Source organism: Salarias fasciatus, chromosome 22 (assembly GCF_902148845.1).
Source record: "Salarias fasciatus chromosome 22, fSalaFa1.1, whole genome shotgun sequence".
NCBI classification, from domain to species: domain Eukaryota; kingdom Metazoa; phylum Chordata; class Actinopteri; order Blenniiformes; family Blenniidae; genus Salarias; species Salarias fasciatus.
In genome coordinates this window covers 30,647,358-30,658,250 of record NC_043765.1, presented here as the reverse complement: position 1 = coordinate 30,658,250, position 10,893 = coordinate 30,647,358, and the positions used below count along the sequence as shown (strand labels likewise).

General features: G+C 53.4%; 1 protein-coding gene across 1 annotated transcript; it reads right to left on the bottom strand.

Annotated features, from left to right (window-relative positions):
* Positions 1–1,113: 1,113 nt before the first annotated feature.
* LOC115409060 (mothers against decapentaplegic homolog 4) lies at positions 1,114–9,012 on the bottom strand. The gene is given in 14 exon segments (XM_075410475.1): positions 1,114–1,844; positions 1,929–2,067; positions 2,760–2,928; positions 3,531–3,714; positions 3,804–3,857; positions 6,363–6,461; positions 6,544–6,593; positions 6,595–6,757; positions 6,855–6,945; positions 6,947–7,068; positions 7,188–7,211; positions 7,330–7,504; positions 7,865–8,108; positions 8,922–9,012. Coding segments are annotated over 14 exon segments (1,749 nt in total). The 5' UTR covers positions 8,945–9,012; the 3' UTR covers positions 1,114–1,632.
* Positions 9,013–10,893: the final 1,881 nt, after the last annotated feature.

Here is a 10,893-nt window from a genome sequence, read left to right as displayed (position 1 = left end):
AGAGGTAATCTGTGTGTGTCTGTGTAAGTGTGTGTGTGTGTGTGTGTGTGTGTGTCAGTGTGTGTAAGTGTAAATGTGCAACACTCCCAGAACTTGCATATGAGGAACCTCAGCGACACACACCCCTGGATTTCTTCAGTGCATTCAGATATCTGAGAAGGTTTCCTCTCAGAGAATCCATTTTTGGTTCCTGTGTGTGTGTGTGTGTGAGCGTGTGTGTGCATGTGTGTGTGTGTGTGTGAGCATGAGTGACGAGTGCACTGATTGTTACAAGCATGATCAGTTCTTGGTCTTTAGTTTTTCTCTGATTGTTTCTTTAATGTTGTTTTCAGACGTCTGAAGGTGTGCAGTGTGTGCAGTGTGCATTGTGTGTGTGCAGTGTGTGCAGTGTGGACAGTGTGTAGTGTGTGTACAGTAGGGATGAGAATGGAGAACCGGTTCAGTGACTCGATTCCAGGGAATTGTTTTGTTTGTCTCCTTGATGATTCCGCTGATCGGTTCCGCTGTGTGTGTGTGTGTGTGTGTGTGTGTGTGTGTGTGTGTGTGCGCGTGATGACGGAACATGTGTGAAACGTAACGCTGGGCTCAGCCAGGCTCACACGGCCACGGTCCGGTCCTGGCGCCGCTCCGGAAACTTTCAGCAAGGATCCTATTTTTCCTGCCGCGTCGATCTAAACAGAAACAAGTCGGGTGCTGGAAGGAAAATCGATCCGTGCTCCGAAATAAGTGATTTCAAAATAAAATCTGTGCTTTTTTGCGTTAACATTGTTTTTTTCATTCTTCTGGTGGAATATGTACCAAACAACGTGATCCAATCAGTATACACATTAGACGAATGAACGGTTTTGTACTTCGTCACTGCAGGAAAGTCAAACGATGCCAAAATGGCTGAAAACAGCTCTGTGACCGGAGCGGCTCTGTGTTGCCAGATTGGGTGGGTTTCTGCCAAATCAGGGTTTTTTTTTTTTTTTTTTACACGTCAGGTGGGTTGATGAAATGATTTTGTGCTAGTGACGGGTTTTTATTATGCAGATACGATTTTCAACATGCATTTTCTACAAACATGGAGGTTTGGGCTGAAAGAGCGACAGATCTGGCAACCCCCTTCAGTGTACAGCAGACGCCGAGGCAGTGGGGGACACTGCTGCAGTAATCCAGTACCAGGGCCAGACCGGAGCAGCACAGGCAGCTTCACAACACGGCGTCGAGGAAGAAGCTCCAGGGTTTGGCTGGATTTCTTGCGAAAAGATAAAACCGGGGCTACTTGTAACGCTTTTCGTCGTCACATGGATTCTTTTTTCTTCTGCTCAGGAGGAAGATATTAAAGCGTCAATGCAAACACCCGTTTGTATTGTTTCATTTCTCACTCAATGAGAATCGATAAGGAATCGTATCGGTAAGCAGTGTCGACAATGGAATTGGAATCACTAAATTCTAAACAATTCCCATCCCCAGTGTACAGTGTGTGTGTAGTGTGCAGTGCAGTGTGTGTACAGTGTGTGCAGAGTGTGCTGCCCTCAGCGGACCGGCCCCGGGTCCCTCAGCGGACCGGCCCCGGGTCCCTCAGCGGACCGGCCCCGGGTCCCTCAGCGGACCGGCCCCGGGTCCCTCAGCGGACCGGCCCCGGGTCCCTCAGCGGACCTGCCCCGGGTCCCTCAGCGGCATGGTGTGCAGCACCTCGTCCAGCAGCTGCAGGGCGCGGTGCAGGTGCACCTCCACCCAGCAGGGGGTGTGCTTGATGCTCTGCCGGGGGTAGTCGGGGCCCCAGCCCTTCACGAAGCTCAGCCTCAGGATGCAGAGCCGCCGCAGGTCGTCCACGCCGATGCCCGCCGCCGCCGACAGGCCTGGCGGGTCGGAGCACAGGGGGGCGTGAGGCGGGGGCGTCCCGTCGGGAGGGGGGGGTGCTGGGCGGCCGGCGCCATACTCACTGACTGCCGGCGCGATTCCCCCGACGCTTCCAGGACCCGGGATGCTTCCGGCCACGGCGGCGGCCTGGGCGGCGGCGGCGGCCTGGGCCGTGGCCGCCTGCTGCTGCATCTGCCTGTGGCACTGCCGCAGGTCAAACACCTGGACACACACACGCACGCACCCACACATGCACACACACATCACTACATGTCCAGGCAGTAACGGTACAGTGGGACTGGACATGGCTGCAGCAGAGACGACCTGGAGCCTCAGCAGAGACGCTGCTTCTCAGGCTGATGGAGGGAAAATTAAACCTGAGTAAGAATGAGGCAAAGTTTAAACCCTGGAGGACGGAGAGTCTGGACACAGGAGAACCCGACAGGAGAACCCGACAGGAGAACCCAGCTGGAGAACCCGACAGGAGAACCCGACAGGAGAACCCGACAGGAGAACCCAGCTGGAGAACCCGACAGGAGAACCCGACAGGACAACCCGACAGGAGAACCCAGCTGGAGAACCCGACAGGAGAACCCGACAGGAGAACCCAGCTGGAGAACCCGACAGGAGAACCCAGCTGGAGAACCCAGCTGGAGAACCTGATTGGGGAGGCAATATATTCCCATATATGAGGGCGGGGCGGGCATGAGGAGAATCCAGCTGTGCAACTTTCCAAGTTGGCTGTGATTTCTAACGGGAAAACCACGCGACGGTTTCATAAATCCGACTCTTTTTTTGGCGTACGTTGACTTTTAGTGAGTATCGTGTGCCGTTTTATAAATGAGGATGTGCAAAGACATCTAAATGTTCCCTCACCCTCCCCTCTTCCACCCCCTCCCAGAAGCCTCTCTGACCTTGATGTACGCCCCGGGGTAGATCTTGTGCACGGCGTCGCCCGGCGCTCGCCCCGCCTCCCGGTCGAGGTAGTAGCTCTGGACGAAGACGGCGTGGTCGCTCATGCAGCGCATCCACACATCGCCCTCCCCACGACACTCCAGCTGCACTCCTTTACCGATATGTAGCCTGCAACACCCAGGAGGAGGAGGAGGAGCAGGAGGAGCAGGAGGAGGAGGAGGAGGAGCAGGAGGAGGAAGAGGAGGAGCAGGAGGAGGAAGAGGAGGAGGAGGAGGAGCAGGAGGAGGAGGAAGAGGAGGAGGAGGAGGAGGAGGAAGAGGAGGAGCAGGAGGAGGAGGAGGAGGAGGAAGAGGAGGAGCAGGAGGAGGAGGAGGAGGAGGAAGAGGAGGAGCAGGAGGAGGAGGAGGAAGAGGAGGAGGAGGAGGAAGAGGAGGAGCAGGAGGAGGAGGAGGAAGAGGAGGAGGAGGAGGAAGAGGAGGAGCAGGAGGAGGAGGAGAAGGAGGAGGAGGAGGAGGAAGAGGAGGAGCAGGAGGAGGAGGAGGAGGAGGAGTAGGAGCAGGAGGAGGAGGAGGAGCAGGAGGAGGAGGAGGAGGAGGAGGAGGAGGAAGAGGAGGAGGAGGAGGAGGAGGAGACAGAAAGCTGTCAGTGGATCCAGACAGACCGATGGGTGGACCACCTGAACCAGCGAGTCCTGACTGCAGCCTGAGACGAGGACAGAGGTCAGAGTTCACATGTAGAGGTGAATCCACTGCTGGATCAGCGGAACCCACCTGGCTCTCTCGCTGGCGTCCGTGCGGTGGACGTTGCTCAGCTGTCCCAGGCAGAAGCGGTCCCCCCCCGACGGGTCCACGTACCCGTCCACCGTCACCACGGGGCAGCTGGAAGGCACCTTGAACATCTCCCCCACCTGGACGTCCATCTCGAAGTAGGACACCGAGCACCAGAACTCCGGCCCTGCGGGAGGAAGTAGACCCGGTCAGTCCGTCCTGGGGACGCCGTGACCCCGCGTGGACCGGGACCGGCGGGTCTTCACGGAATCTGACCTGGATGGTTGGACACAGACGGAGGGAAAGAGGGCGAGCCGTGATGCTGAGACCCTGAAACACAAAGACGTGAAGCCGTTAGTCTGGTCAACGTCTCGAGAAGGAAGAAGGATCAGCCAGACCCAGTCCTCTAGAGAGTCCAGCAGAAGGATCAGCCAGACCCAGTCCTCTAGAGAGTCCAGCAGAAGGATCAGCCAGACCCAGTCCTCTAGAGAGTCCAGCAGAAGAAGCCAGTCACACAGAGAGCAGAGGCTGAGCGTTGTCCTCCTGCAGGAAGACCCAGCACCAGACCAAAAGTCCCTGGATTGACTCCCTGAAACTGAACGTAGTTCTTTAAGGATTAGCCGGACTGCTGCAAGACCAAACTGTACCAAACCGGACTGCTGCAGGACCAAACTGGACCAAACCAGACTGCTGCAAGACCAAACTGGACCAAACCAGACTGCTATAGGACCAAACTAGACCAAACCAGACTGCTATAGGACCAAACTAGACCAAACCAGACTGCTATAGGACCAAACTGGACCAAACCAGACTGCTATAGGACCAAACTAGACCAAACCAGACTGCTATAGGACCAAACTGGACCAAACCAGACTGCTATAGGGCCAAACTGGACCAAACCAGACTGCTATAGGACCAAACTGGACCAAACCAGACTGCTATAGGACCAAACTGGACCAAACCAGACTGCTATAGGACCAAACTGGACCAAACCAGACTGCTGCAGGACCAAACTGGACCAAACCAGACTGCTATAGGACCAAACTGGACCAAACCAGACTGCTATAGGACCAAACTGGACCAAACCAGACTGCTATAGGACCAAACTGGACCAAACCAGACTGCTGCAGGACCAAACTGGACCAAACCAGACTGCTATAGGACCAAACTGGACCAAACCAGACTGCTATAGGACCAAACTGGACCAAACCAGACTGCTATAGGACCAAACTGGACCAAACCAGACTGCTATAGGACCAAACTGGACCAAACCAGACTGCTATAGGACCAAACTAGACCAAACCAGACTGCTATAGGACCAAACTGGACCAAACCAGACTGCTATAGGACCAAACTGGACCAAACCAGACTGCTATAGGACCAAACTGGACCAAACCAGACTGCTGCAGGACCAAACTGGACCAAACCAGACTGCTGCAGGACCAAACTGGACCAAACCAGACTGCTGCAGGACCAAACTGGACCAAACCAGACTGCTATAGGACCAAACTGGACCAAACCAGACTGCTGCAGGACCAAACTGGACCAAACCAGACTGCTGCAAGACCAAACTGGACCAAACCAGACTGCTATAGGACCAAACTGGACCAAACCAGACTGCTATAGGACCAAACTGGACCAAACCAGACTGCTGCAAGACCAAACTGTACCAAACCGGACTGCTGCAGGACCAAACTGGACCAAACCAGACTGCTGCAAGACCAAACTGGACCAAACCAGACTGCTATAGGACCAAACTAGACCAAACCAGACTGCTATAGGACCAAACTGGACCAAACCAGACTGCTATAGGACCAAACTGGACCAAACCAGACTGCTATAGGACCAAACTAGACCAAACCAGACTGCTATAGGACCAAACTGGACCCAAACCAGACTGCTATAGGACCAAACTGGACCAAACCAGACTGCTATAGGACCAAACTAGACCAAACCAGACTGCTATAGGACCAAACTGGACCAAACCAGACTGCTGCAGGACCAAACTGGACCAAACCAGACTGCTATAGGACCAAACTGGACCAAACCAGACTGCTATAGGACCAAACTGGACCAAACCAGACTGCTATAGGACCAAACTGGACCAAACCAGACTGCTATAGGACCAAACTGGACCAAACCAGACTGCTATAGGACCAAACTGGACCAAACCAGACTGCTATAGGACCAAACTAGACCAAACCAGACTGCTATAGGACCAAACTGGACCAAACCAGACTGCTATAGGACCAAACTGGACCAAACCAGACTGCTATAGGACCAAACTGGACCAAACCAGACTGCTGCAGGACCAAACTGGACCAAACCAGACTGCTGCAGGACCAAACTGGACCAAACCAGACTGCTGCAGGACCAAACTGGACCAAACCAGACTGCTATAGGACCAAACTGGACCAAACCAGACTGCTGCAGGACCAAACTGGACCAAACCAGACTGCTATAGGACCAAACTGGACCAAACCAGACTGCTGCAGGACCAAACTGGACCAAACCAGACTGCTGCAGGACCAAACTGGACCAAACCAGACTGCTGCAGGACCAAACTGGACCAAACCAGACTGCTGCAGGACCAAACTGGACCAAACCGGACCAAACCAGACTGCTATAGGACCAAACTAGACCAAACCAGACTGCTATAGGACCAAACTAGACCAAACCAGACTGCTGCAGGACCAAACTAGACCAAACCAGACTGCTGCAGGACCAAACTGGACCAAACTAAACTGCTGCAGGACCAAATCAGAATCCCACTGATGATGAAGATGAAGATGAAGATGAAGATGAAGATGAAGATGAAGATGCTGAGCCTCTTACACTGGTGGCTGGGATGATGGAAGTGAGGCTCGTGTCCTCGTCCGTTCTGCTGCGGTCCGACGGGGGTGTAGGACGCCGTGCTGCTGCCCGTCCAGACGGCTGCAGGGGAGCAGGAAACACAGCGTGAGCGGACCGCGGCCACTTCCTGTTTGGACCGCCGGGCCGCCCGACCGGGACTCACTGTGGAAGGCCGGCTTATTGCTGCTGTACCCGTTCTGTCTGAGCGCCTGCTGGGGGTGGGGGGGGCTGAGAGGGCTGTGGCGGGTCCTGCTGCTGGGGGGGCGGGATGGGCGTGGGGGGGCGGGGCTTGATGGCCGCGGTCTGAGGGAGGGGAGCCTGGAGATGTCCATCGGGGTGAGAACCCTGTAGAGGCAACATGGGGCCAGAGCCTGGAAGAACACACACACACACACACACACGATAGGTCACTGTACTGGACACACACACACACACACACACACACACTGGAAGTAGCACTAGCGATGGACTGACCGGTGGGAGACACGGACAGGCTGGGGTATCTGGTGACCGGTGGAGGTCCGTGGGGCTCGGAGGACAGCGGCGGGTGGGGCAGAGGGGGGGGGGCCGTAGTGGTCTGGAGGAGGCAGTTTGAGCGCCTCCTGGTGGTCCGACAGAGGCATGCTGGGAGGAAGGTCCATCTGTATACAGTCATGGATGTACTCCTCCTTGATCAGACCACCTGGAACTGCAGGAGACCAGAGGAGACCAGAGGAGACCGGACCACATCAGTACGGGGTGGGGTGGGAGGGGCCACTGAGACGGTGTTCTGCTCACGTTCCCAAAATCGAACCGACGGACACTCACCAGAGTTCTGAAGGCTGAGACCAACTGTGGGAGACAGAAAAACACCAATCAATCAATCAGTAAAGTTCCGACGGAAGCGTTCCCGTTGTCATGTAAATGACCGGAACAGGACGGCGAGCAGTGCGGCGTGGAGCGGCCGTACCGATCCCCGGGGACACCACCCTCTCGTAGTGGTACGGGTTGACGCACACGTTGTCGTACTTCAGGTCGAAGGCGTACTGGCAGAACTTGACGTGCTTCAGCTCGTTCTTGTGCAGGTCGGGCCAGCGCCACAGCCGGGCGTAGATCACGTGAGGGAAGCCCTTCCTGCCCGCCACCTGAGGTCAGAGTTCACGCAGTCAGGGTTCAGTTTTCGGCAGCTTCATGGAGCGCTGCGGTGACATCTAGTGGTCACACATGGTATCGACGCGAATTAAGACCGTCCAGCACAGGATGAACGACACGCAGCTGGTGTTAGACCAGTTAGTCTGAAACACCGGAGAGGAAGTGACGCAATCTGAACTCAAGAGGTTCCTCCAGATCCCACAACGCCGACAGGTGTGAACCGTCTGCATCAGGGCCACATGTCTAGAGTCTATCGCACCTTTCAGGAGGGAAATAAAGACCAGGGCTGAGCTGAACTAACTGTCCACCATCTGGGACGAGTCGCCTACAAACCTGAGGAGTGATGGACTGACCTGCAGCCGGCCGTCCAGCGTCCTCTGGATGGTCACACACTTGCTGGGGTGGACGCCGTTGGTGGTGACGGCCGTGATGAGCGAGTCCAGCTCGTCCTTCTTCTCCTTCAGCTTCTTGACCAGGCTCTCGATGGCGCGCTTGGCGAAGCCCTCGTTCTCGCCGCCCTGCCGGTGGCACATGAGGCTGTGGACGATGCTGAGGCAGGCGTCGTTGCTGCTCGGCGGGTTCATGGACATGATGCTGCTGCCGCGAGACAAAAACACACACTCCGTCCTCAGTGAGGCCGATCTGGAACAAACCCTGGAGGAGTCCTCCAATCACAGGACGGCTGGCGGACAGCTGGACCACAGCGCCCAGAACTGAAGCTCTGTCTCAGCTTCTTTCACCGGGTCTTGGAAAAAAGTCTTCTGACGAGGTTGTCAAATAAGTGTGCTAACTGCGTGAAGTAAAACCAGGCACAGCTCAAACACACCACTCCAATACACAACCAGTCACAGAGCGCTGAGCAAGATGTGGTTAGAAGCAGGCAGGGTTCTTTAAACAAGGCGCCCAAAAGCAAAGACAGGGCCAGAGGCCAGCTTTAAGGACCGAGAGACAGACAGGGACTTCAACAAAGCTGCTCCAGTGAATCAGAAACAAAACTCTACAAACTGCAGCTTAGTGTGAGCAGCAGCTCTTTGCTGGGCTGGCGGCGGGGCTATGGAGGCTGTTGGAAATGCAGAACCACCGTCTTTAAAGTTACAACTGAAAATGTAATGAAACGCTGTCATACTGCCATAAAGGATTCAGAAATCACAGGAAGAAAACCAACGTTCTGACTTATGAGGTGTAAACCAGCTGAGGGCAGCAGAGCTTCCATCTGAAAATCTGAGAGGAAACATTCATGCTTCATCTTTATAAACCCAACAGCTAAAGACAGAAATGGGGTTCCACAGGGTGCGGTCTTAGGACCTACACTAAAGTTAAACATGGAGTTCCACAGGGTGCTGTCTTCGGACCAATACTCTTCACATTATACACGCTTCCTGTGGGGAACATCATCAGCTTCTGACTTACCTGGAGGTCAGCTGGTCGGCCATTGAGTGGGCGGAAAGTTCACCGGTGTCATGATGGGTCAGGTCCGAGTCGTCCCCTAACGGTGGAGCATGGAGATCTGAAATTAACACTTTGATTACAACAAGTTCTGAAAAACTGCTCAGAATAGCACAACACGTCAGGTCTTTCACCTTCATATTTCCATTGATCATTTCATTCCATTAAAATGAATTAATTCCCACAGCATTATCACACGTTCACCTCATCACAAAGCAGCACTGAGCCCAAAGTGCATTACCACATTCACCCATTCACACACCGGTGGAGGCGTCTGCCATGTAAGGCGTTTACGCCATCCCCTCCGAGCAGTTAAGGGTTCAGTGTCTCGCCCAAGGACACGTCGGCAGGTGGGGGAGATGGAGAATCAAACCAACAACCTCTCGATTGTAGGTTAACTTCTCCATTAACCAAGCCACAGCCAGCCGCAGACCCACTGTGTTGGTCTTGTCCTGGGCCTGGGCTTGGCTCGGTCTCAGCCCCTTAAAGTCTTGGCCGTGACTCGGCCTTGGGTTAAGCAGTCTCAACTACAACACCACAAATTAGATTAGATTAAATCAGATTAAATTAGATTAGATAGATCTTTATGATTCCCAGAAGTGAGAAATTGGAGGGTATACTGGAAATCTCTCCAAAATAAAAAGCCAACCAAAAATAGAAATTGCACCACAGACTGGAATCTGGTGCTCCCCTCAGTGTGACTTCACCTGAAGACAAACAACGTCAATCAAGCTTCACAGTGAAATAAAGCAACTGGCTTTAATAAGTTCGCAGATGATTCAGCAACCACGGCAGCGTATTTACGTCTCCAGGTTGAAGGCACGTCTGTGGTTTGCGTTCACATCTCAAAATAGAGTCCTGGCCCGGCTGTGTGATGTATGTGCGGTCTGGATGTGGAAACTGAACAATACAGAAAGGTTTGTGCATCACGTCGCACCTCCAACCAAACACCACAAGACTGTTCTCGATTTAGAAAGAGCCGACAGACAGGGACCTCCAGCAACAAAGCTGTTAAATTAGATTAAAGTGAATTTACAGACATCAGCCAGAGCCTGGAACAAAAGGAGACCCAAACTTCTTATAAGGAAACTCAGCTTTTTAGCAGCTTGATGAGTTCAAACAGGTTCAGGTCCTCCGACGAAAACTAGTCAAAATGGTAATATGACAATATGTTTGTTACAAGTCACTGAAAACGACTATATCTGAAAACTCCGGTCCAAGTGGAGATTTGGAAAAACCCCATCGTCATGTTTACATGTCGAGTGAAGACGGAGATTAAGGTCACGGCATGAAACTGAAGCGGCGTTAGCACTGTGAAAAAGCGGCGTTGGCATTTTGAAAAAGTAGCGTTAGCATTGAGAAAAAGCGGCGTCAGAGTTGTGAAAGTTTTGTTAGCATTGTGAAAAAGCGTTAGCAGCAGTACTGAGCAGGATTACTACTGCAACACATCATCAGCAGGGTAAGCTAGTCTGTCTCACCACGGTCTAACCCAGCTCACCTTCCCTGTTAGTGGGAGAACAATCCAACGCTTGGTGAATTCTGCTTCACAATGACAGGATGAGCCGACATCCAAGGATCAAAAAGCGACGTCGCTGTGAACGCTTGGCCGCCACGAGCCGGTTCTCCCTGTGGGAACTTTTCTGACACCTCCTGCTTAAAACCCAAAAAGTCAGAAGGATGGTGAGGCCCCGCTTTCACGGCCTGTACTCATACTGAAGATCAAGATCAAGCGAGGTTTTGCCCTTTTGCTCTACAGCAGCACAAAGTCTTGTCACTAAAACTCATCTTAAATGCTGACAAGACCAAGCTAATGTTCTCAGAAGCTAAAATGAAGGAGGCCTCTTGTACTGTTCTACCAGCATCCAGTCATGAAGGAAGAGTTGTAGAGGAGGTTCATACGTACAAATATCTCGGTATCTGGCTTGATGACTCTCTC